The 27,789-nt window shown below is 40.0% G+C and overlaps 1 protein-coding gene across 1 annotated transcript in view; it reads right to left on the bottom strand.

The window, feature by feature from the left end:
• Positions 1–2,028: 2,028 nt before the first annotated feature.
• PRTG (protogenin) overlaps positions 2,029–27,789 on the bottom strand; it is a 130,666-nt gene continuing 104,905 nt past the window's right edge. Inside the window, exons 12-20 of the mRNA XM_040414962.1 lie at positions 17,761–17,856; positions 16,356–16,542; positions 15,896–16,023; positions 15,154–15,324; positions 9,621–9,803; positions 6,307–6,421; positions 2,894–3,059; positions 2,439–2,543; positions 2,029–2,358 (exon numbers count right to left, since the gene is read on the bottom strand). Of these exons, the coding sequence (XP_040270896.1) occupies positions 2,029–2,358; positions 2,439–2,543; positions 2,894–3,059; positions 6,307–6,421; positions 9,621–9,803; positions 15,154–15,324; positions 15,896–16,023; positions 16,356–16,542; positions 17,761–17,856 (1,481 nt within the window). The remainder of the gene's footprint in view (positions 2,359–2,438; positions 2,544–2,893; positions 3,060–6,306; positions 6,422–9,620; positions 9,804–15,153; positions 15,325–15,895; positions 16,024–16,355; positions 16,543–17,760; positions 17,857–27,789) is intronic.

Here is a 27,789-nt window from a genome sequence, read left to right as displayed (position 1 = left end):
GGTAAAGCAGCCGTCAATTCAACAGGAACTAAAGACATAACTGATGGATGGATGATATTCCTGGTGAACTGAAAAAGATCTCATCACAAAATCTGAAAAACTGGAAATAGGCGTGCTATTCAGCAAGGTCTTTATACTGGATAACTGATTTACAGCTTTTTACTGAAAAATAACACTAAGGGAACAAGGTGATCAGAAAAATGTAAAACCATAACTAAATAGGCACAAAATAACTGATCACCTTGCCCCCTCCATGTATGCTCTACAGGCACAGAGACAATTAAACCAGTGTAAAGACTCCCCAGATCCCAAGTCTCAGCTTCATGAACTCCTCCTTAAAGGGGATTTCCGAGTTTTTACTACTGATGACGTATCTTCAGGATAATTCATCAGTATCTGATCGGTAGGGGTCCGACACCTGGGACCCCCACCGATCAGCTGTTTGCGAAGGCAGCGGCTCTCCTGTGAGCACCATGGCCTTCTCACAGCTTTTTCACGGCCAGTGCCGACAGGTTCATGTTTATCCAGAGGATAGATCATCAGTATAAAAGTCCTAGAAAACCCTTTTAACATACGAGTTTTAGATGGAGCTGAGATACGTTTTCTGCACCCACATCTAAATCATCAGGTTTTCGGTTACTTATAGACATTAGATATTTCAGTGTCATAGGTGATAGGTAACCTTTGATAATGTAGTTAATATTGACCTACTTCGCCTTTCAAAATGAAATCTGAGCATGATACCCTGTCACATTTGCCCCATATATTCATGGGATATAGACACAAAAACACTATTCCCTGAGTCCAGGAAATGAACATATACATCAATTTAAAAAAGAGGTAGTATAAAACAGGAATTGTAAAGGCAACAGGCAGTGATAGCCTGAAAAAAGAGTTATTTTCCAAATGCTCTGTTTAACACTGGATCAACAATGAACAGTCTAACTGCTGGTCTCTGTGCCATCCACTGAACAGAAATGAAAGGGTTACTGTAAAAACTGACCACCCTTAGCCAGCCTGAGATTCAGTAGAAATGTGTACTTTACATCTGTTAAATAACCAAAAACAATAAATTATATTGACTTGCACCTACACGTTATTTCCGTCCATGTCGTTGTGGGGATCACTGGAGGATGCTAAGTCTACCGATCCCAGCAGCAAGGTTGGCCTGTGCCATGGGGACACTGTCAATCACATTGACACTGGTAGATGTGAATAATGGAAGCTCTGTACAGAAGAGCATAGGTAGATCACTGCCTCAATAAGCACAGCATCAGTAAACAGTGATATATGTTGGGATATACATTTCTGGGATTTAAGGCATCTTGTCATCATCCTGAGTGATGTCACAGTAAGGCAGTTCTGTGTAACTGAGATACCTGAAGGCACAGTTTGATAAGGTAGTGACTGTTACTATTCACGAGAATGTTTGGTCTCTTTAAACACATGTCTATAGAGGTAGTCATTCATTCAATAAGGTAGAGTTAGCATCATACACTGAAAATATGTAAAGAAGAGCTTTGGAAAATGCCACGTAGCTGTGTTGCCTTTACAACTCCTTAAATAACACATTCATTACACATAAAAAGCAATAATCATAAAAATCAATAAAGAAACAAAGACAAACATTTAGGAAGTACTTTGGATGAAGGTTAAGGGGAGACAAACAAACACAAATCTAGGTAAAGCAGCGAAATGGGAGTCCATAATGTGAACAGCCGAGGTAGACATAAATCAAAGAGACTACTTGACGTCCCTTTTCAACAAAGACAAATGGCATAAAACTTGGAGAGGTTCGAAGCCATTCACCACCCAGCAAACCAACCTTCAATGTCAATAGATATACTCAGTGGAACGTTCTGCAGAAAAGTGATATATTTGATGGGAGAGACCAGATTTCACAAACATTTCTTTCTGTCATTGTCCTTCGAACAGACATCAATGGCTGGAATATCTGGCTTGAGGGAATTTTCTTCTTGAAATGTTCGGGGAATATGGATCATCTGACATATAGCAGAAATGAGCTCCTCAAGAACAGACAATGGAAGGCTTTTCGTGTTTGTTTAAGGCAGGCTCCTTTTCACATTCCAGAACACTGAATGATTCAGCTGTGGATGGCGAGGTACTGATAACAGAGCAGAGGTGAATTTCATCAGTAGACTCGTGAGAATAGCGCCCAGAATCACTGGTTTCGTGGCTCTCTTCACTGTTCTCAGAATGCTCTGTGTCGGCTGTTATGCTATGTCGCATCTGGAAAGTGCCAGGATGACCAGGCGAAGTTGGAGACCCATCTTCTCCCCTCAGTACAGTTGTGCCGGGCTGATATAAACAAGCAGACCTAACTATTCTTCTTTTGGACTGTGTAATAAAAAAAATAAGGCATTATATTCAGATAAACAGGAAAATGTTTATTTACTGCTGATATCAAAATTGCATACCTGTCCTGTATCCTCTTTAGAATTGTCCTTAAAAAACAACCACATCTTCTTTGTGTTTTTCTTTACAACTGGTCCATAACCATTAATGATAAGATCTGAACCACCCTAGAATAAAACAAGATATGTTTTACATAACTCTCAATATAAATTTTTGAGCAGACACATATTGCAGGGTTCAACCTGCAAATGACATGCATACTATAGACCAGAGGTCCACAACAAGTTGCTCAGGAGCCACGTGTGGCTTGTCCTCCCCAACTTTGTTTCTTGCCATTGTGACCTTGAAGATCTCATTTATGACCATATGCTCTGATTACAGTACAACATCCACCCAAACAACACTGCATACATGTCTTAACCCCTAAACAGTGCCAATATATAATATGCTTCAAAGCTATTAGCGTTAGACCGTGCTAAAAAATAACTGCATTCTTTTTAATAAATCAGACATTTACCTTTGTATCTAAGTAGTTATTTACTTGAACAGTAGGGATTAAGGGATCTTTATTTTCTTCCGTTTGATGTATGGCTTTGCTCTCTTGAGTCTCATGAGAAATGAAAGTAGCTGAATTGGGTATTCCATTGGTTCCTTGCTGAGCAATCTTTGCAATAGATGCTTTCCTGCAGGTCAGAAAGATACAATACCTCTTACTAATGAAAGACCAGATTTTATGTGCAGACTACACCTAGACTTTTTGCAATACTTTAAAATGTATTTTTATTATTGTGGCATGACAGCAGCAGGCACAAAATCATATACAAGTCACTTTACTGCTTTGGACTGCAGCTGTCGCTCCATAGTTAGAACCATTTAAAAGTGCTACAGAAAAGTCTAAGTGTAGCCCCAGGCTACAAGTTTCGAAGATCCAAAGTCGATTCGCTCAAAACTTAGTTTTAATGGTATCTGGAGATCCTCTCCGTACAGCATTAAAATGTATGGGCTCTAGCGAAGGAAATTCATTATATATAACTTGGGGATTTGATTTTTCAACTTGAAAACCGTAGTCGGCTTCAGTACTGATGTACCAGCCGGTACCGAAGCCAACTTTGGATTCCTTCAGAATCTCCGTACGGTATTCAAAAGATGTTTGACCGAAATAACTTTGCTTCGCTCATCGCAGATCTTGCCTTTCAGCTTTCAATAGACTCAAATATAACATAGAATTTTACTCTGTAAACCCTGCATTATGCCTTTCAGTTGGTTACCATCTAGAATATCAACTTAATTTGACATGAGGTTAAAATGGCTGATTAGATTAAAAGACATAGGACATAGTTGGCAGATTTACCATTAAAAATGCAACTTTTTTTGGCACAGTTTGAGCAAAATAAATGGCGTACATGCTGTGCACTGCATTTATAAAGTGTTATCGACACTTTTATAACCTTTTTACGCCTAGTCCAACAATGCGGTGTGACTTAATGAAAGGGGAATGATTTCACTGGAAATGCGGTGTGATTTAAATGCACAATTGTGCGTCAAAAATGCTCCAAAATTTTGCCGCACTTTTTGATTAAAACTAAGCCAACTTAGACTAAACAGGTTAAAGATGCAACGGATTTATCATTTGGAATCAGCCACTGTTTAAGACTAGGCTACTTTCACACTAGCGTTTCTATTTTCCAGTATTGAGATCCGTCATAGGGTCTCAATACCGAAAAAAAATGCTTCCATTTTGTCCCCATTCATTGTCAATGGGGACAAAACGTAACTGAACAGAATGCTCCAAAATGCATTCTGTTCCATTTGGTTGCGTTCTCATACCGGAGAGCAAACCCATAACATTATGAGATGTGGAGCAAGGCGGATCCATCATGACCCCCAATGCAAGTCAAAGAGGACGGATCCGTTTGACACTATCTGACACAATAGAAAACGGATCCGTTCCCCATTGACTTTCAATGGCGTTCATGACAGATCCGTCTTCGCTATGATAATACAAGTGGATCTGTTGTATTATCAGTAACGGAAACATTTTTGCTGAGCCCTGCCGGATCCAGCAAAAACGCTAGTGTGAAAGTAGCCTAAGTTTATAACATCTTACTTTTAGACAGTAGTAAATCTACCCTAGTGTGTATATTTTCCTTTTTCAAACTGAGAAGAAAATAACCCTGCACACATTGGGCTAGAATTATTTTCCCGTACCTATCTAATCAAGTGTATTACCGTGTCATTATGTGTGTTTTTCGTCAAAGGGGTTACTACTCCACTACTGAGTAATCTCAGCTATTGTAGTCCTTTCACTGTTGGTATATACATACCTATACCCACTTAAATATTTATTAAAGGTATTTTTAAAAAGTCACTTTCCTTTTTTTCATATATGCTCTTTACTTTAAAAACTATTGTGACAATATATCTTATTACAAAATCTCTAAATACTGATAGTAAGTCTGAGAAGAAAATAACACTAACCTAGAAAATAAATTACATTACAGATTTTAACCTAGGTACAAGGAGATTTTGGGACATTTGTAAACTTATGTACGGTAAAACAACTGCATCTATCTTTACAATAAGGCTACTTTCACACTGGCGTTTTGGCTTTCCGTTTGTGAGATCCGTTCAGGGCTCTCACAAGCGGTCCAAAACGGATCAGTTTTGCCCTAATGCATTCTGAATGGAAAAGGATCCGCTCAGAATGCATCAGTTTGCGTCCGATCAGTCTCCATTCTGCTTTTGAGGCGGACACCAAAACGATGCTTGCAGCATTTTGGTGTCTGTCTGACGAAACTGAGCCAAACGGATCCGTCCCCATTGACTTACATTGTGTGCCAGGACGGATCCGTTTGGCTCAGTATCTGGCACAATAGAAAACTGATCTGTCCTCCATTTACTTTCAATGGTGTTTAAGACCGATCAACCTTGGCTATGTTAAAGATAATACAAACGGATCCGTTCTGAATGGATGCAGACGGTCGTATTATCTGAACGGATCCGTCTGTGCAGATCCATGAAAGTAGCCTATCCTATAATTGAAATGACACTTTATGTTACATGTTTAGTCAGCTATATTAGGCTACTTTCACACTAGCGTTCGGGGCTCCGCTTGTGAGCTCCGTTTGAAGGGGCTCACAAGCGCCCTAATGCCCTGATGCATTCTGAGTGGACGCGGATCCGCTCAGAATGCATCAGTCTGGCAGCGTTCAGCCTCCGCTCCCCTCAGTGAGCGGACACCTGAATGCTGCTTGCAGCGTTCGGGTGCCCGCCTGGCCGTGCGGAAGCAAGCGGATCCGTCCAGACTTACAATGTTAGTCAATGCGGACGGATCTGTTTGAAGATGACACAATATGGCTCAATCTTCAAACGGATCCGTCCCCCATTGACTTTCAATGTAAAGTCTGGACGGATCCGTCTGAACTACTTTCACACTTAGAATTTTTTCTAAGCTATAATGCAGACGGATCCGTTCTGAACGGATCCAAACGTCTGCATTATAGGAGCGGATCCATCTGTGCAGACAGCAGACGGATCCGCTCTGAACGCTAGTGTGAAAGTAGCCTTAGTGTAACATACTCTCAACAGAAGTTGAAGATGTTTTTTTATATCATATTGGAATATCTCGAAAATCATCAATTGCACATAAAAATGTTATTCTTAGAAGAACGTTAATAGCAGACTTCACTGACCAACAAAGATGTCCATGGCACAAAAAGGTTAAGAAGCCATATTAAGACAGTTGGTTTATTTCTGTATGTGATTTACATTGTACTGTCACTGTTGGCTATAAAGAGGTAAGCAGTGGAGCATGACCCTACAGCATACAAAATACTCATACATACAATCATTCAGTCATTACACTGAAATGGGACAAGGCCATAAGATGCCATCCAAATAAAATAATTTTTCAATATCGCTCATACAAACCTGGCTTTGCAACGGTATATCAATATAAGCACACAAATGAGGATGCAAGTCAGCGCGATGCACACTCCCACAACAATCCCTGTCATTGATTTCTGGTCCAGGTGATAAAAGTAATCTGCAAGAAACAAATAAATTAAAAGCGTTAGGCCTCTTGCACATGAACGTGTGCGCCCCGTGGCCGTGCAGCGGGCCACAATGCACTAACACAGACCGTGGGGCAGCCGCAGCGGATCGCGGACCTATTCACTTTAATGGGTTCGCGATCCGGCCATTCTGCAAAAAGATAGGACATGTTCTATCTTTTTGCGGAACGGAAGTACGGGACGAAACCCCACGGAAGCACTCTGTAGTGTTTCCGTAGGGTTCCGTTCCGTGCTTCCGTTCCGCACCATTCCACACCTCCAGATTTTCGGACCCAATGAAGTGAATGGGTCCGCATCCGTAATGCGGAATGCCCACGGAACGGAGCCCGTGTATTGCGGATCTGCAAATGAGGTCCGCGATACGGCCATGGGGCGCACATATTTGTGTGCAATAAGCCTTAATCAAACAAAAGTAGAATTATAGTACTGTGCATCTCTACAGTGTCTATTACTTAGTTCAGAATCCCTGCAAATGCTGATGACTAAAATACCCCTGAAAGTGTACTCCTAGGTTTCAAATAGTTTTATAGTACAGTATCTTAACATATGGAAGAACTGTAAGTTTTTCAAGTAAACTAAGACGAAGTAGAGATTCTCATCCATTCTGCTGTATTATAATATTAGACACAAAAATATGGACCAAAAATGATACTCAGTATGTAAATAACGGGAACGTGTGACATATTTTAAAATGTTAGAATATTCAGCTGCCCAGTGTTACCAAACAAAGGCTGGGTTTTCTCATTCAGGATTCTTTATGCAGTTTTGAAGCCAGAACCGGGGACAGATACAAAAAAGGAAGACAGAGGCCCAAATTCACTAATGTGTCTGCACTGAAACTCTGTCTAAAAAGAGGTGCAAAATGGTGCATCTAGGGTTTCTACACTGTTTTCTGACATGCTCAACAAGGGGTGTGAATTAGCCAAAAATAGGCAGGACTTCATGGGAAAGGGGGCTCTGACTAAGGGTCCATTCACACATCCGTATGTGTTTTGCGGATCCACGGATCCGCAAAACACGGACACCGGCAATGTGCGTTCTGCATTTTGCGAACTGCACATCACCGGCACTATAATAGAAAATGCCTAATATTGTCCGCAATTGCAGACAAGAATAGGACATGTTCTATTTTTTTCGGTAACGGAATTGTGGACACGGAAGTGCGGATCCGCATTTCCGGATACGGACAGCACATAGTGTGGCCCCATAGAAATGAATGGGTCCGCAATTCCGTTCTGCAAAATGCGGAACAGAATTGCGGACCTGTGAATGGAGCCTAAGATTCATAATTTTGCACGAAAAATGCACCATCATTCTGGCATAAAAATATTTCTCAAAATATGCCTTGGAGCTATTTTTCATAGGAATAAAAGTGCTTTTCCTGGACGTGGCATAAACACCCAGATAACAGGTATGGCTATAATGCTTTTACAATGTTCTTATGGTCATTGCTGGTAGTTATATTAGTGAAATTTACAAGACAGACCCCCTTTAATAGAAGAGTATGGCAACAGTAGAAGAGAATGTGGAGTGACCATATGGGTGTGAGCATAGCAGGCCTAAGCACAGGCAGAGGCAGCATGAGATGAATGCTGCTGTATGGCTCAATGAGCTACCACAAGAGTGAGAGACTAGGGGACCCACAGTAATGCTGTCATTGGGAATGAAGTCAGTGAGTGGTGAGAAAGACAGCTGGTTAACATTTGGGAGCTATTGCTGGGTCAATGTAGACTGTGAAAGTGGCAGACCACAGTTTGAGAGTGAAAGACTGGCATCTCTGAGGCACAGGGAGAGGCCAGCAGACCAGCAGAGTAGGCTGCTGTTGTAAACAGGGAGGATGACAGTCCGTTTGTGTTCTTGCAAGATAAGCCAAGTGACGGATATGAATTCCCTCCTTCCGAATCACAAAGTGAAGGTTCAATTGTTTACTATACTAAGTTCTACAAGCAAATGTTTACCACTTTTTAAGGTAAAATGATATTGTTGTTATTGTGGCTCTTACAGGATAAATTGAGCAGTCCACAAAGAGCCCTTTTCTAACAAGAACTTGGACTTGAATGTGATAGGTACATTGCATCCCAGGAACTGTACTCTTTTATATGCACATAGTATTGGGGGATGTGCACGCAGAGTCCTCAAAGCCATGGGTAGTAGTAGGAATCTCTGAAAGGTAGTGGGGTAGCAGCGACAAGGACTCGCGGAGGTTTGACCGACTGGTGCAACCCTATGAATGGCATATCGGCAGGAAAGGATGTGACAGGGGGTAGCCTCCCAGAGACCCACAGTGACGCAACAGGGCTGGCATAACCAGCCGCTTTGGCAAAATCCAACCCTGGTGGGACCTCAGGCATACTGTGAGCTTCTTGGCCCCAGTCTAGGACCACTCAGAAAATTGTCAATCCACTTGTTGTGGTGTGAAAATATAAATTATTGATTATTTGTAACAATCTGTGTGATTCCACCAATTCTTCCCCAATATTTCTAGGACATTAGGTCTGGCTCATAACGTTCATGTTACATACAGCAAATCACTTTAAAACGATGCAAGAGGGAAACCTAGAAATTGGTCTGTTTCTTCTTTGCTATATGTCATCTATTGCTTTGAGTTCAGATCACTATTCTACCCATAAGAACAAGACCAATCAAGCCAGAGCAGCAGAAGTATTAATATTGAAAATGGACACCCGTCGTTTTGGTCTGGTCTTCTGCTGTGTAAATGTCGAGTTTAACAGTACCATCAATTCTGGAAGAATACAAGGTTGCAAATAAAACATCTAAAAATTCTAAACAAAAGAACAAAACCTGAAAAGTGTATAAAAATCAATAAGGCGTGGAATAAATTAGAAAGCTTTCCATTCACCACTGCTGATCTGTAATATCTTGCTTATAGCTGCAAATTCTGTGATGTACGATTTAGACTTCCACTTTCATCTACAAATAAATCACTGTCATTAATTTGTTTATTTTAAGTTTATTACAATGACAGTGTATCACCTCCATACAGTAATTCGGAGGCAGTACGGTTCTTCTCAGTCTGTGGTTATTTGTCTTTGCTGAACAGAGTAATGCTTTGCAGACACAAAGCCACAGATGGGTGTCTAAAAGAATTTACGCTCTCAAGTAAATAATGAAACTGTTTCGCTTTGTTTACTGTAAGTATTCCAAACTGACCTTGACTGTCGGCGGAGTTTAACTGGTTAGACTTCATGCTGCTGCGCATGGTCTCCTTGGGTTGAACAGCCAGCTCCACTGCATTCGAGAATGGGCCTTCTCCTACTTCATTGGAAGCCGAGATCTTGACCAGATAGGTATTTCCAGGTATAAGATTTTCCAGCAGAGCCATAGTGATCGCCCCTGTGAATTAGCAGTTAGTTTAGCTTACATAGGTAATACAACCCCTTACAATTTATGCACAACCTTAACTACAAATGTACTTCAATGAGTATCTTAAAGAGGTCCATACTACAAAGCATTATGGAACTTTGCAATTTATACTACATATCTATGCAATCATAAAGTTGTATGGTAGATCCACCTTTTTTGTTCTCTCCCCCCCGCCACCCCCACATAAGACAGTTTTAAAGGTGCCCATACAAAGGTGCATCAATAGCTTTTGGCCAAACAGCTAATTCTCTTGACTCCTGCATACACATACATGATCAGTTCAGCCAGTCACCATGAGTATGCAATGTAATCTGGCAGAGGCATGCTATAGAGTAATAGGAGCTGGGCAAATGTACATATTGTTTTGTGTAAAAAGATTCAGCATAACTTGTATTTCATTCATTTAAATTGCTGCTCATTCTGGGCTGTGAAGTCTAGGAGACGGTCCTATCAGTGACTGACAGCTGTCTGTATACACAGTCATAGAGGGAAGGCTGTCATCACTGATAGGACAGTCTCCTTGACTTTAAAGACTAGAATGAATTTAATTGAATGAAATACAGATTATACTGAATCTTTTCCCACAAAACTATATATTAATCTGCTCCTCAACTCCTGCTCTATAAAATGCTGCCTACAGATCTGACACCACTTACAACATGACAGGTTCTCTTTAACCCCTTCCCGACATATGATGTAATAGTGTGTCATGGCGTCAAGTGACTTGCCGCTTTTCGACGTACTATTACACACAGGAGAGATGTGCGCCCGATCACTGCAGAGGCCTGGCAGTCCCTAATAGCCGGGCCACTGCTGTATCCACCAGCATCACTGTAAAAGTTGATGACGGTGGATTAACCCCTTCTATGCCGCGGTCAGCCGGTGAATTAACCCATTCTATGGCACGGACTGCAGCATAGAAGGCGCATGCGGCGGGTGAGGGAGCCCATCGGGTCCCCGTGCTGCTGTGGCGGGGAACCGATGGGTGACAAGGCAGCCCGATGCCTTGCACGGCATTGGGACCTGCCTTCTACGGGGGCCGAGGAGATCCAGCCTCAGGCTGGGTCTCCTAGGCAACCTGTTAGTATATTACTCAGTGTCACACACTAACAGGCAATGCATTACAATACAGATGTATTGTAATGCATTGCAGAGGGGATCAGACCCTCAAAAGTTGAAGTCCCAGAGTGGGACAGAAATAAAGTTTTTTTTTTAAAAAAGCAACAAAAGTGTTTTTAATTAAAAAAAAATAAGTTTCAAGTAAAAGCTTCTAAAATTCTAAGCCTTCTAACGTCCTAAAAAAATAAAATGACATTTCCAAAATGATGCCAACATAAAGTAGACATATGGGGAATGTTAAGTAATAAATATTTTATGAGGTATCACTTTCTGTTTTAAAAGCAAAGAAATTGAAATTTTGAAAATTGCACATTTTTCAAAACTTTTAGTAAATCTGGGATTTTTTCATGAATAAAGGTGAACTATATTGACTCAAATTTATGACTATCATGAAGTACAATGTGTCACGAGAAAACAATCTCAGAATGGCTTGGATGAGTAAAAGTGTTTCAAAGTTATTACCACACAAAGTGACACATGTCAGATTTGCACAAAATGGCCTGGGCAGGAGGGCGAAAACTGGCCCGGGGTAGAAGGGGTTAAAGAGATATTCCAGTTTTTATTTATTTATGTGTTTATATAATAGGAAATCATACAATGTTCTAATATGGCCTCATGCACACGACCGTTGTTTTGGTCCGCATCTGAGCCGCAGGCTCGGCTCCGTTCCGTGGTGCGCAAAAAAAATATAACCAGTCCTATTCTTGTCTGTTTCGTGGACAAGAATAGGCAGTTATATCAATGGCTGTCTGCGCCATTCCGCAAACTGCGGAACGCACACGGACGCCATCCGTGTTTTGCGGATCCGCAATTTGCAAACCGCAAAACACACAATGGTCGTGTGCATAAGGGCCTATACATGTATTTAAATTCTGCATACATACCTTTTTATATCAGGCAGTTGACTCCTATATGCAGTAGAATGGTATAACCCATGTATCAGTCCTGTATAATACATTCATGGCCTAACTGACATTCAGTAAGTAACACTGTTACAGTGTGGGACGGCACACAGGACACATACATGTGATAATTGGACTAGTGTTGAAATACTGATTTTATTGTGGTTACTACAGTAACTAAATTACTGTGGGTATTCACATGTCCGACTGCCTCTGGGTGATGTAAAATGGCTGCCTGTCTCTAGGTGATCTTATCATGTTGTTATTAAAGCATAGTGTTTAAAAAAAAAACTAACACACACATATCTGCTTTTACACAGGCACTGACAGACATGATGAGATACTGCTGCAGGTAGTAATACTGCATATACTGTATATGTTCTGCTCCTCAATACACTACTATTCACCTGTTAGCTATCTAGGCAGTAAACTGAAAGCCAGGTCACATGATACTTATGAGCGTCACATGACGGTTCACATGACTGATGCCATGTGTAGTCCTATCAAGCTCTCCTATAGATGCATTTTACAGGACTATAATGGGATTTACCATTTTTTTCTTAAAGGGAGTCTGTCATCAAAGTTTCACCTTTTTAACCCTTCCCATAGCTTTCTAGCAGCCTTACAGTTAATAAAAACGTTACCTTTATGAGCAATCCTGGACTTATAAAACCGGCAAAAAACAACTTAGTAGCATATGCAAATGAGGGCTCGCAAGTGCCCAGGGGCGGCGTTACCCTCGTAGGTGCCCAGCTAGCTCAGCCTTATTGTCGCTTCCCTCCGCCCATTCTTTCTCTCTGACCGCCCATCTACATACTTCTTGTTTCGCCGAGATTCCGCGCCTGTGCACTCAGTCCATCGACCAGCGCATGCACACTGCGATGCCTATTCCTTGTACGGCATCACAGTAATTAATGCGCATGCGCCGGCTAACACCGCCCCTGGGCACTTGCGAGCCCTCATTTGCATAAGCTACTAAGTTGTTTTTTGCCGGTTTTATAAGTCCAGGATTGCTCATAAAAGTAACATTTTTATTAACTGTAAGGCTGCTAGAAATCTATGGGAAGGGTTAAAAAGGTGAAACTTTGATGACAGACTCCCTTTAAGGGAAAGTCTACTGTAAGAATATAATAAAGGTCTGCAAGCTAAATTTTTAATGGATGCATATTAGAAAATTGTTCAATAGCCTATTCTCTACATAATTAATTGTAATAATTAAAACCAGAATACCTTAAATCATTAATCATTAAAACCGGAAGTCGTTGAATACTGAATGTGCATATATGAACAAAAAATGTCAGAAGTACAGAATCCTTTTGAATGTTATAATGATTGATCTTGGTAAAACTACAATTGTGAAATTAACTGGATGAATTAGTATGATCATCATTAATAGACTGCACATTATTGGAAGCGACTAAAATCAGGTGACCCCTGGCACTGGTCAATAATTAGCTTGTTCTCCGTCCTGATTGTTTTTTATTCAAGAACTAATGTTTGCCTAACAATAAAGATAGGTCGCACACACTACAAGTTTGTATTATTCTACAGGGCCAAAGGTTCACACATTCCCGAGAGCTGCTCACAAACTTCCCACAATCATGTAAATGTTTGAAGACACTCACAGCTATTGAGAATTACAGCAGTTAACACCATGCAGGCCGCACAGGCTCAAGCTTACTAAAAAAAGGGTGATCTCTTGCTGGTTTGAACACAAGGAATGAGCAGGTTACAATACAACCTGTTTTACGTTTGTAACCTCTTAGAGCAGACATTAGTGGGAAAGTAAACCAGGCCTAGATAAAATCTACTTCATTTTGCCTCATTTTCAGGGGTGCATCTATCCTTCCTGCTGCCCGAGGTGAAAACTGAAGCAGCGCCCCGCCTCCCCAATACCAATTTCTTAACCTAACCACTTCCATTCAGCCCATGGCCCTTTGGTTGCCCCCCCCCCCCCTTCCCCTACCTGGTGCTGCCTGAGGCGATCGCCTCACCTGGCCTCATTGGTGGTGCACCCCTGCTCATTTTCTAAACAGTCAGAAAAACACACAATTCTTTAATAAATATACACAGGCTTGGACTGGCCCACAAGGGTACAGGTGAATCCCCCGGTGGGCCCCTGAGCATGGTGGGCCCCTAGTCTCCCACCCCCTGCACAAGTGGCACATAACACAGTACACTCATTGCACTACATACATATATGTAATGTACAGTACCTCAACCTGCCTATGTTCATATACAAAACTTATAGATTATTAAAGAAACTCCCCAGTTTATTATTATAGACACGATCAGAGCTGAGATGACTCCTGTGTATAGAGGAAAGCTGTCAGTATCCTCTTCTCCCCAGGACCTACCTGCTCAAAGTTAATGCAGGGACCCCCATATTCAGTCATCTGGTAGAATCTTGCTGCTGTGTGAGCAGTTAATATTTGAATGTATCCAAAATAAATTTTAATGGTGGGCCCTAGGCACCCCAGTCCGACACTGAATATACACGCCTTACACATAGAGTATATTTTCGCTTTGGACTATGATCATGTGTGCAGCATACAGCACTATATTTCATAGACATCTCAGTCGAAGCTAATGAACTGCAGTGAAAAGTCAAAGGGGACCGCTTCCATAAGATGGGGACTGTCCAGAGAACTCCCCATGTTACGAGGTGCTAGCTGAGCGTGGCACTCTTTGTAGCAGCTGTGTCTTGTCCTTTGTGACATAACCTTTGCTATAGAGTTATAAAGCTGTCAAGGTTCTGGATACTTCACAGACTTTCACACTATAAAACACTGATCAAATACTAGTAAAGAGACTGCAAGTCTGATTGACTCTCAGTGAAGTCAGATTTAAGGTTACCATGCATAACTTTTAAATGAAAAAAGACGCATGTGTGCAAACCTCCAGAGTGTTTCAGTCCGCAGGAGTCCATTAATTCATTAATGAATTCACCGATCCAGCATTAATGGCTCTTAATAACCTCACATCCTAATGATTTCAAGTAAGGTGGTTAAGACCAAAGCCAGGGAAAGTAGCAAAGTAATAAATATTTAATAATTGGTGCAATAAAGCCTCTTACTAATGAGGTGTTATATATGCTCCCATTCACCGTGTCAAAGCAGAAAATGAGCTATGGTGAATCTCAATGCTAAATCTGGAGTATAGCTGTCTTTTTTTCCTTAATGCTATTGCTAAGAATACATGGCCATACTGCGGCTGGCCTCAGCAAAAGGAGCAAGACCCAGGCATGTATATAAAATATCATTAGTACATATACAAAACGAAAGCAGCAAGTAAATTACCATCTCTGTGCATAATCTGCCACTGGTCAACAGCCCAGTCTCTTCTAGAAGCATATAATATTGTATAACGGGTAATAGTTGACTCCAGGTCCTCAGGAGACTTCCAGGAGACCAAAGCAGTGTTTTCTTCAATCAGTGTCACCTTGATACCCACAGGCGGGCTATTTGGAGCTACATGAAAATAAAAGCATAAATCGCAACATGGGTATAGTTATCAACAGCTCACAGTTTTCTACAGACAACATCGGGACGTTCCCATACGAAACAGAGTCAAAGATAAAGGTTACTCAAAATGCGTAAACGTAAAACAAATACTAAAGACGGGTACATTTCACATATGGGTCCATCTATGTTGACCTTTACATATTAATATATATTACCCTGTAAAAACCTCTTACTGAGAGTGCTAGGGAAGCAATGGAAAAGGCTGTGTCTGCTGACCTATGCTATGTCTGAGGCCTGTGATAGATTTGCATTGCAACAGCCTGCTATCATTACTTAACTTATTATCATTAATGAAAGGTAAAATGACAAATATTCTGTGCAATTCCAGTGAAAGAGCCTCTTTACCCCTTACACAAGTAAATCCCTTGATCCTCATATCACACAACAGTGTTCAGCTTGTATACTTAAAATAACTGCTCTATGTCAATGTAGCCAGCAGCCAAAGCAGTCACACTTTTACAAGGCCTGTGGGACGATTCAATACGCTCTAAAAGTAAATGGCTTTCATAATTCATACCTTCTGGAAGTGTGGAATGGTAGACCACAGGGCTCCAGGGACTAGACAACTGGTCTACATGCAGCCTCACAGCAAACTCATACTTGGTATTTGCTTCAAGATCTTGGACTAAAATATGAGGCTGAGACCTGTGGAAAGGATGAAGAACAGAATACATATTGTTATAGCTGGAGATGATGTGGGAAATCACATTACCAGCCTGTATCTACAATGTGTGTGCATTACTTCATGAACTGTCACGCAGAAACCAAACTGGAGATTCTAACTCTTCAGCAGGCGATATCAGGCAGATATTATATGACAAATCTAAGATACCATTATATACTGTAGCATAAAGGTTGTATTGCTAAATATTAAGGCTGTACACCATTTCCTCCATGTAGTTATAGACGTAACAGAACAAATGCAGAAAGTGCCTACTGGAAGCAGGTTACATAGACAATCTCAATGCTTTACTTACGTTTGGAGATAAAGAACTAAAGAAGCATTCTGCAGGCCCACTGGATTGCAGCGCACAGTATAATTAATAGCTTGTCCAGAGGAAAATGCAGGTCGCCCCCAGTATAGGTAGATGGAAGAAGAGCTGTTTGCTTCGGCATAGAGATGATGAGGGGGAGGAGGAGGGGGAACCATTTGATCAGGCACAGCTGTTAGAGAACAAACATACAACATTATTTTTGCTTTAGATATAAGAAAACAACCAAATTGGAAATTTTGAAACGCTATAAAACCCCCTTTCACCACAAGAGGATTCTGAATTCCGATGTTGAATTTTGTAAAACTGTCAAATTCTTCTTACTTTCTAATTGCGTTATGCCTGTTAATAAGATGATTTATGTACACATTGCTACCACCTTCTCCACCTATCCAATGTCAAAAAGAATAATACATCGCCTAGTAGTCGTGAGGAGTCTTATAGGCCAGTCAATGTTCTTCTGGAATTCTAGGAAGAAGGGATGCAAATGATCTCTTATCAAGCTCTGCCTCTAATGCCACCAGATGTAAGGCAGCTATTCTAGAAGTCAACGTTCAACCTTTTAAAGAGGCCTTCAGACATGCCTTGGACAATAAGTAAGCCAGCACCTCAACTGCAGACAGCTTTTCGGGGAGATTGCCACTGATCAGTAAAGAGCAGAGAGTACTGGTTTAACTGGGTAAGAGGCCTCTCTCAGGATTTGGGGGGCACTGTTATTTAGAGCACCTATTAGGTGTGAGGAGTCTTATAGGACAGGCCTCTAGATTCTGGGAGGAAAACATGCAAATTAGCTCTCTTTTAGAAAAAAAAAAAAACTCTTTCCTAGTACTGTTGAGGCTAGGTAAAAGCTAGAATAACTAACTAATAATAAGTATAAGTATATAAAAAAAAAACACTGTGACAAATGTTAAAATGTTACGGCAATACAAAGAAGTGGTATATGATCTTTCATTCCAAGAACTGTTCGAAGGAACAGGGAACATTCATGTGGAGCAAAGAAATTTTAAGGAGCTACTTACAGTTAGAGAATTCTGAACTATGGAATGGATGTATAATTGATCCGAGAAAGGTTGAACTTGATGGCAAGTATCTTTTTTAAACCTAAGTAGTTATGTAATATTTTTAGTGTAGATTTTAAGGCCATCCAAAAATTATGCCCAAAAAGATTTATGTCAGACAGAAGCATTTGCTATCGTATATGTGCCCATTATTTGCTAAATTCTTGGTACCATTCTCCGGTACCAGTGTTTCACATACCTTCTCTTAGATGCTGCCTTCTAACACTAGCTGCTGATCGAGTAATATACTGCTTTGTAATAAAAATATACAGCCCATTAAATGGCTGCCACTAATGAGTCATGATGACAAAAATAATAATTAAGTTACTTACAAACACAAACCGGTGTGCTGACTGTTTGGTCTGCTTGATACCCTTCATCCAAATTGTTATAAGCAAGTAACTTCACGTGGTACTTTTTTCTGGGATCTGAGGGTTAAACAAATACAACATAAGTATAGAGAACTGAAGTTATGGAAGACTATAAACATACCCATTTGAAACATATTTCTACGACTGCAGTAATTCTATTAATAAAAAAGCCCAATAACATTTTTTTTATTAAGAACTTAAAGTGGCTGTCCACTTTTTTCATACCAATAACCTATCCTCAAAAATCGAACACACCATACTCCACCGGGAGCAGCTCCTATGTTGGAAGTAGGAGTTGGAACTGCACATTCCATTGATTGTGTAATAGATGGAGTTGGTTACTATAGTGTTGCTTCCATTCACTTCTGCTCCCCAAAATCTGATACTGATGGCTTATCCTGAGGATAGGCCACCAACATAAGAGAAGTAGACAACCCTTCAAGCTCTATAATACCACAAAAATTGTATTTGTCTTCTGCTATGAGGTTTTATTTTGTTCTGAGGGAAATAATTTGGAGCTGCTCACCGATTTCAAATATGGACATAAACAAGATGGTGAATGAATTGATTATGGGTTTGCATAGAATCTGTGGGGAAAAAAAATATGAGGCAAAGAGAGATATGGTTCGAGCCCATATGGGTGTGTCTGAATGAGGCCTAAGGGTCAGTTCACATGGTTGATTTTCAAAATATATGTGTAAAAAATCAGCGCTGAATCCAAGCAGATTTTTACACCTCAAAATTAGGCCAGTTTTTGATGCGTTTTTTCTGTTTCCCATTAATTTGAATGGAAAAATCAGCGCTGATTCTGCCCCAAGATAGGGCATGCGGCTTCTTTTTTACACGTGTAAAAAAGAAGCAAGTGCTGTTTATAGACATTTTTTTACGTGTTTTACATGCATAAAACGCATAAAAAAACGTGCAAAAATCAGACGTGTGAACTGACCCATAGACTTTAAAACAGCTAACCATGGGAAACAGATTACTAGGTTTATATAAGCGATTACACATTCATATTCTCGGCAACACAATCACACTCAATCATGCCATTGGCAAGATGATATATCACAAAGGCAGACATTTCTTTACACGCAGTCACAGCTGATGAACTCACTTTGCTACTCATAGTCCGTGTGAAGAAACTGAGAATTAATCATGCTGCCTCGAACATTCATATGGAGAATTCTTAACCCACACCAGGCCCATAGTGTGGAGAAACATGTTTTCTTAACCTTTTGATGTCCATTTATCAGCACTTCTGTTATCTTTCCACACAACTGCATGACATTTAACATACCCAGTTATTGTTACGTCCCTGTATCAGTCCAACCTCCCCCATATAATTCCAACCTCCCATGGATATCCCTGCAGAGCCAGTGCTTCAGCATTCTGGTATAATCATTCTGCGTATTTGTGGTGTCAGTCAATATCTCCCAGGTTGTTAATTCTCAGTGATCAACTACATAGGAAGTCAATCTGATCAATCATTCTATTTAACTGGACAATTACGGTAGTTATAGTTGGATGATCAGAACAATAAGAAATAATGAATTTATGTTCAATCAGAACAGTCACATCTATTGACAGCTTTAATAGGTTGCTAAAGGTGGGCAATAGTTTCATCACTCTTCAGATCTTTCACAGAGCCAACTTGAAGACACAGATTAACGTTCGGCAAATCCTGCAAACAGGGAATGGGAACCCAGTTGTGCCGTTTCAATGTCTATACCATGCTGCACACAGTGCACCTCCGGGCTCCCTGTAAAATCAATCCTTATTTATGAGTTCCAGTTGAGTGGCTCATCATTCCCACAGGTTTAGTCATGGTATCTCTGAAACCTGGAGACAACCAGGGTCCTACTTATCTGAAGCCCCCTGCGTACATAGCATTGATAGAAAAGTGTAAAGGGTTCATTGCTTGGGTTTCTGGATTCTTCTCTCAACAAACAGCTCACTTCATATTGAGGATGACAGCTGAAGGTAATTGAAGAGAATACCAAATGCCTCACTTTTCTTTTAAATATCTCCCCTGGGGTAAGTAACAGTCAATCAGCACGAGATGGAAAATGACAGACATGATTAATATTAGCAGCAATGCTCTTCAAAATGCCTCTTCATCCTGGGGAGTTTTAATTGGCTAAAGGAAATCTTCGGGGCAGAGACTTACAAAAATGAAAAAAGTAATAATAACAAAAATGCAAGCTTTGTGCAGACATTTCATTATCTATATCTGAAAACATGTTTATAAAGAAATTGCTTATCAGATTCTGAAGGGAAGACAAGAAACCCATCGGTACATACCTACCACCAGATGTCACTGCAAACACACTGTTCAATAGACATTTAGGCTGGTGTTCAGTAATGATGCTTATGGTGAGAGGGAGTATATTTGGGTGTCAATTACACTATTAAAGCTCATAACTACTAACATTTGTAGACGCTTCTCACAGGGACTCAAAGCGCAGAGATACTTGAGGGGCTGAGGTGATTCCTAGGAATTCAGTGGCTGCCTTTAGCTGCTAAACCCCAACACAAAACGCACACTAGGACCAATTTCATAGGAAGCCAAAATAGACAGTTTCTTGCTCTTGAGAGTCAGTGAATATGAGATGCTTGCTGCGTTGCTGGGACAAAGCCATTAGCAATGCTGTAAAGTTAATGCCGCTCTTGTAATTCTTAAGTCCATGAACCTCAGCAAGCAGAAAAAACATTTTTAATTGTATGGATCACTGTTCAATAACCGCTGGAATCAAGGATGTTCGACATTAATTTATATTTATATCTAATTTACTGGACTAATTCTGCATTCATAAAGCGAAGTGCTTTCAAGCAGACTGGAAGTGTATACAATTCACTTCAGCTCTATAAAGATCTACAATGCCTTGGGATAGAGTCATAAATAATTATGCATCTAATCCATAATTCACATCACTCAAAAATTTCTTTTCTTTACTTCTCTTCCTATTTCTAGGAAAAAGCAGACAGTGAAGAATATAAAGCTTGCTTCATTTCCAAGTAGTCTGGTCTTGCAGAGAAAATAGCAGTGAAGACTCTTTCATAATGATGCCCATTTGCTAGATAAATCTAGAAAATCTAATGGACTGCTAATGTATTATCTTTCACTGGCACTTCTTCACACTGTAATGTGAACCAAGCTACGACTAAATATTTCATGTGAACCTTTATCTCTAGTGGTCTAAGGGAAGCTGGAATGTCCCAACTACGACTTTTAGAATAAATGAAATAGGATACTTGATTTCACTTCTGATATGTAGTTAACGTTCTGAGAAAGCACAAGGTAGAATGATGGCTCCATACTGACCCGATGTAGCAAATCAAGACCTAAAAGGTCTCTATGGAGAAGACAAGTTGTACAGTAATACTATAAAACTTCAGTGGTCAAATACAGGACTTCTTTTTCCTAAAGTGTTTTCCTACAAAGAATTACTTTGCATTCTAGAGAATGGGTCACTGGACACTAACCTTGAGTATATATCTAGTTTCTTTAAATGTATGGATTCATAATTTCTACTTAATTGCTGAACTCTAAGAACTCTAAGTTGAAGAGTTGACCTGAGGTGCTAAGGTTAGACGGATGGTGTGGTCAAATGTACATTTTTTACAAGCTCTTTTGTATTGTGCAGTTTTTTGTATGTCTTACCAACTCATTGTCCTCCAAGAGTCCGGCTGGGAAGCTCATGGTCCCGATTTCTAGGTTGAATGCACTGCCTTCAAGACCAACCCCTCAAAACAATAAAGTCTACATCATCATTCAGCCAAAGGGGGCAGCAGTATGGGCCAGTTTGACACCTGGGTCAAGACCTTTGCCATAAAACCTGGGGTTGACCAAAGTGTGCTTGGAGCAATTGATGCGCAGAGCAAAAGGATACAGGGGGATGGGTGGGAAAAGTGAAACTCTGCAGGCACCAAAATGTAAATGATAAAAAAAAAAACAAAGAAAGACAACAGATGTAGCAGTTTCGGAAATTAGATAACAGACACAGCAATAAGAAGTCTGCATAGTATTATTTCCCTATGTTTAACACTGGCAAAAAAGTCTCTAGGAAATAGCCATGCTTTCTGTGTCCACTGCAACCTTTATTACCCATAAGGGCCCATTTGACACATGTTCTGCCCGATAAAGGAACTACGTTCCAAGTGTTTCATCTACTAACAACATGGAATAAAAGAGAAATGTGCTGGACCTAAGCATTTATATGAATTTTTATGACCATGTCCTGTTAGGCAAGCGGCAATTATCACACCTCTCTAGCCCACATTTAACCTCTCCAGTGCCAGAGGGGAATCTCATGCAGAACAGATCAATGCATTTATTTTCAGGTTGGCTCTTGTAATAAGGAGTAGTGTCTAGAGGTTGATCTAATATACTGTGCAAGCCTGGGGCATTGTAAGGTGCAAATACAAAGAAACAGGATGTATTATTTTTCTGATTTAGTGGCATAATCCAACTTCCAATACACCATCAATCCAATGCCATAATATTCAGGGAGGTCAAATGCAGGATACAAATGTCTATTATCTGAATAAAATTTATACTGTGCTATTAAAAGCTAAAATGGCTATTCCATAAGCACATCTATCTGTTTTAGCATAAAACGATCAGTGTATGAATACTATAGCAGCTGAGACTTATGCGGCATATCTTGCCATATTACAATCTGTAACCTAAGACATCACATACAGTTGCAAGAAAAATTATGTGAACCCTTTGGAATGATATGGATTTCTGCACAAATTGGTCATAAAATGTGATTTGATCTTCATCTAAGTCACAACAATAGACAATCACAGTCTGCTTAAACTAATAACACACAAAGAATTAAATGTTACCATGTTTTTATTGAACACACCATGTAAACATTCACAGTGCAGGTGGAAAAAGTATGTGAACCCTTGGATTTAATAACTGGTTGAACCTCATTTGGCAGCAATAACTTCAACCAAACGTTTCCTGTAGTTGCAGATCAGACGTGCACAACGGTCAGGAGTAATTCTCGACCATTCCTCTTTACAGAACTGTTTCAGTTCAGCAATGTTCTTGGGATGTCTGGTGTGAATCGCTTTCTTGAGGTCATGCCACAGCATCTCAATCGGCTTGAGGTCAGGACTCTGAGTGGGCCACTCCAGAAGGCGTATTTTCTTCTGTTTAAGCCATTCTGTTGTTGATTTACTTCTATGCTTTGGGTCGTTGTCCTGTTGCAACACCCATCTTCTGTTGCGCTTCAGCTGGTGGACATATGGCCTTAAGTTCTCCTGCAAAATGTCATAATAAACTTGGGAATTCATTTTTCTTTCGATGATAGCAATCCGTCCAGGCCCTGATGCAGCAAAGCAGCCCCAAACCATGATGCCCCCACCACCATACTTCACAGTTGGGATGAGGTTTTGATGTTGGTGTGCTGTGCCTCTTTTTCTCCACACATAGTGTTGTGTGTTTCTTCCAAACATCTCAACTTTGGTTTCATCTGTCCACAGAATATTTTGCCAGTACTGCTGTGGAACATCCAGGTGCTCTTGTGCAAACTGTAAACGTGCAGCAATATTTTTGTTGGACAGCAGTGGCTTCCTCTGTGGTATCCTCCCATGAAATCCATTCTTGTTTAGTGTTTTACATATCGTAGATTCGCTAACAGGGATGTTAGCATATGTCAGAGACTTTTGTAAGTCTTTAGCTGACACTCTAGGATTCTTCTTCACCTATTTGAGCAATCCGCGCTGTGCTCTTGCAGTCATCTTTACAGGACGGCCACTCCTAGGGAGAGTAGCAGCAGTGCTGAACTTTCTCCATTTATAGACAATTTGTCTTACCGTGGACTGATGAACAGCAAGGCTTTTGGAGATACTTTTATAACCCTTTCCAGCTTTATGCAAGTCAACAATTTAATCGTAGGTCTTCTGAGAGCTCTTTTGTGCGAGGCATCATTCCCATCAGGCAATGCTTCTTGTGAAAAGCAAACCCAGAACTGGTGTGTGTTTTTTATAGGGCAGGGCAGCTGTAACCAACACCTCCAATCTCATCTCATTGATTGGACTCCAGTTGGCTGACACCTCACTCCAATTAGCTCTTGGAGATGTCATTAGTCTAGGGGTTCACATACTTTTCCCACCTGCACTGTGAATGTTTACATGGTGTGTTCAATAAAAACATGGTAACATTTAATTCTTTGTGTGTTATTAGTTTAAGCAGACTGGGATTGTCTATTGGTGTGACTTAGATGAAGATCAGATCACATTTTATGACCAATTTGTGCAGAAATCCATATATTTTCAAAGGGTTCACATACTTTTTCTTGCAACTGTATATTTTTCAGTTTCAGACATTAGTTTATCTAGAAGAAGGCATCTCTTCAAGCTAAAAAATATTTTTCTTACAAATACTTAGGTCTATCTAAAGAAATTGAAGGGAAATGTCATTTCTTTTAATAATTTAAGTAAGTCCACATTGCAAGGTAAATTAAGAGGGTCATTTATGACCAGACATATGCTACTTTTGTGGCGTATATCTGCTGCAGATTCTGTTGCATGCCATGGTGCGTCAGAATCTGCAATTTCTTCCCCGTTCACGCCAGGTCTAAGAAAAGTGCGTGTGGGTTGGCGGCGAGGCCTTCATCTCTACATAAATTCGGCAATCCATCCCCAGCTATAGGGCTTATTAAGACCGGCATCTAAAACACTGGTCTTAATAAATGACCCCCTACGTTTTTATACATGAAACTTGAGGTAGTTACACCAACATAATTCAAAAACCACTGAAAAGCTATTCTACCACATATAGACACAATCCTGCCAGCGAATATATTTATGGTGCAGGAACCTCCATGAAATTACAGTACACTGTTTTATTAGCTATATTTTATCTATTGCATCCTGTTTTTGTTAGTGTACCATGCTGTATATTTTTTTGCTATCATTCCAAGCAATGTGGCACCATTCTCCCAGAATGCAGAGGAGGTTCACGGAGAGACAAAGAACAATCTCACCTGTATTGTCCATTGATTGGAAAAGCACACTGTGTCGGCTTCACCACTGGTACATCCAAAATTGCAATGTGTAGAACAGTAGACCAAATGGCCTACGTGTTTCAGATGAAACCTATCACCCTCCGCAAGGATGATGGGTTTCATTCGAAACCTGCAGAAGGTTTGGTCTACTATTTTTTACGTGCATTTTAAGAAGATGTAATAAGGGATTGTCATTTTATGAGTGCTGAGGGACTACTTACAATTTTAAAAGTGGCAACAATACGGACTCATATGGCAACTCTTCACTTTCCCTACAGGCTTATGAACAATGTATTCTTCTTCTAGTCTACATACTGTACAAGGTATATCTCTTAAATAGTTTGCCTCATCATTACTTCCACTTTTTGGAATGAAGCCATTTATTTTTAGACAACCCATGTAGTATCGACATATGGAGAGGGGTTGTTCTTGTGAGACAGCCACTTTACCATTCTGATGACATACAAGTGTATTGTCTAGTGTAATGAAATACCTACACTTTTCTTACACCATTAATGTTATATGATGTGCATTACCCTAAGCAGTAGGCTTCCAGATAGCCTTTGAAGTCTTGGTCAGAATACATAGTCATTTTATTTGTAGGACACCACTGTTCTAAGGTTCTTAAAAGTTTGAACAGTAACTTCCAATAGGTGGCACTATAAAAACGGTTCTCTTTCTCTGGAGATATCTTGTTGCATAGGACACCAATGAAAATGTCTACAGAACGCATTCCTTTACCATTGTAGGAAATTCCAGTTTTCCTTATCAAATATCGAACTTTAAAGTGAATTTTCATTGAAGAAGCCTTTGATGCACAAGAACAGATTGATGTGAAGTTGATGCTCTCAGAGATGATTAAAGAAATACAACTGCCGGTGGCTAGATTTATTGGAAGCCATTCACTAACCCTCTGCAGTTGCTATGTTACGTGATAGTGTCATTGTACTAAAGTATGTAATTATGTTCTTAGAAAAACGGACTCTCCTCCTGAGCTGTAATTTTCTAAATCATCAGGTTAATAACAACATACTTCACATGGACGTTTAGGTAAAGGTGTCCAGTCAAAAAACCTTGTATGTAAAGCAACTATACACGTAAATAATGGATAACTATGGCTAACGTGTTCAGCCCTGTGGATGCATCCTCTAGACGGTACAATTACTGATGATGATAAAGACAGTCATGCCATGAAAAGCTGCTGACTGTTTCTTATTTATGGATTGCTTTTTAGTCCATGAAGGGAAAGATGATTATCATGATTACCTTTTCTTGTACTTACATACCCATGTCTATACATAGAATGCACGCATTCCATTGACGTTGAAATGGAAATACACTGAATGCTCAGTTTTTAAACCAGTTAATACGAGGCTGGTGATTTTTTATTTTATCCTATGGCTAATGGTTGAGTTGCATATCAACTGATGGAGATGTTGCATTGTGTCCTGGTCTAATAGTTGGCATAAATTATGTAAAATTTTGAAGATGACTTGTATGCACTGGACTTACAGTATATTATCCCAAAACAAGCAATTCTCTGGCCTCAATGATTATATCTGAAAAGTTAAATGCTATCAGACTGAGCAATCATTGTTTAAATTTTTAAAGAATCATTCCATTTTGAGAAATTACCGCAGTGTGTAATAGCAGCAATGTAACAATGAGCAACAAATAGTTTGCTTTCTCTGGATCTGACAAATCTGCCTGACTGAAAGATTATCGTTAGTCACCACCACATCCCCTCTCCTAATCAGAATTCTGCCAGTCATTAGCAGTGCAAATGCTCTGACTGCGATAGCAAGCAAACAGTGAAAAATATGTAGGCTACTTTCACACCTGCGCTTTGGTTTCCAGTTTTGAGAGCCAGCAGAGGATCTCAAAACCAGACCAAAACGGTTCCATTTGGTTTCACACATCAGGATGCATCTGTTCCATCAGGATGCGGTTGTTTTAAATTGAAATGGAACAAACCGGATCCGTCACTAAAAACAATATAAGTCAACGGGTGACGAATCCAGTACATACAATGCTACCGGAATGGAATGGATCCTGATGCATTCTGAACAGAGTATATCCGTCACAATACATTGGCCCTAAAAGGAACTGTTTAGGGCCCGTTTTTGAGATCCTCTGCCGAATCTTTTGAACTCAAGCAATTCGCTAAATTGCCACTAGTTGCTCATTAATGCGAAAAAAATTCTGCCCATCTAATAGGACTCTTAAACATAGGTTTGAAGTAGATGCTGACTCCCCCATAAACATCAACATTTAGATCAGCCAATCACATCATTTCGATAAGGGAGTTGGGGACATTCAGGCACCCCTATAGACGTTGGATTGTTGCTGGATCACACCAAAATATGCAGGATCGGCTTAAGGAATGCTAAAATGCAGCTTGCATTCATATAATTCTGTCTAAGAATTTGAATAGATGTTTTAATTGCTGCTCCTCTTTTTTTTTACGAAAAACTATTTCCTAAAACTGGAAATCAGAAGAAATTTCTCAACTCATTCACAAGCTATAGGTGCACTTCTATGCGGTGGAGACCAGAACGAAGCAGAGAAATATTGAATTTACTGCAAATACTAATGCATAAGAAAACTATATACTTCACCAGTTTTAAGACTGACTGATTTTAATTAAAGTAATATTCTTTTTGCTGGTTTCTGTAGAGCTTTCTGCAGAGTTTCAACAATTTTAAATGTACAGGAGAAAAATAGGTAAACTACTGCAGTTTCTTTAAATTCACCACTATTGAACTTGCCATTCTCCTTAATGTTTTTTCTTTTTATTCCAAAATTTTATTTAAAAAAAACCCAGGAAGAGGTTGAAGTGACTGATCCCACAGCTGAAGGTGCCTGGCTGCTGGCAACTAGTGAATATTTATGATAACTCTCCGATTTCCTGTGGTTTCCTAAAATAAGGGCTTTTTTCTTAGAGGGCATGACATCAGGACGACAAACG

Source organism: Bufo bufo, chromosome 1 (assembly GCF_905171765.1).
Source record: "Bufo bufo chromosome 1, aBufBuf1.1, whole genome shotgun sequence".
Classification (NCBI taxonomy): domain Eukaryota; kingdom Metazoa; phylum Chordata; class Amphibia; order Anura; family Bufonidae; genus Bufo; species Bufo bufo.
Note: the sequence above shows the minus strand (reverse complement) of the source record. Positions and strands in the feature narration are given on the sequence as shown.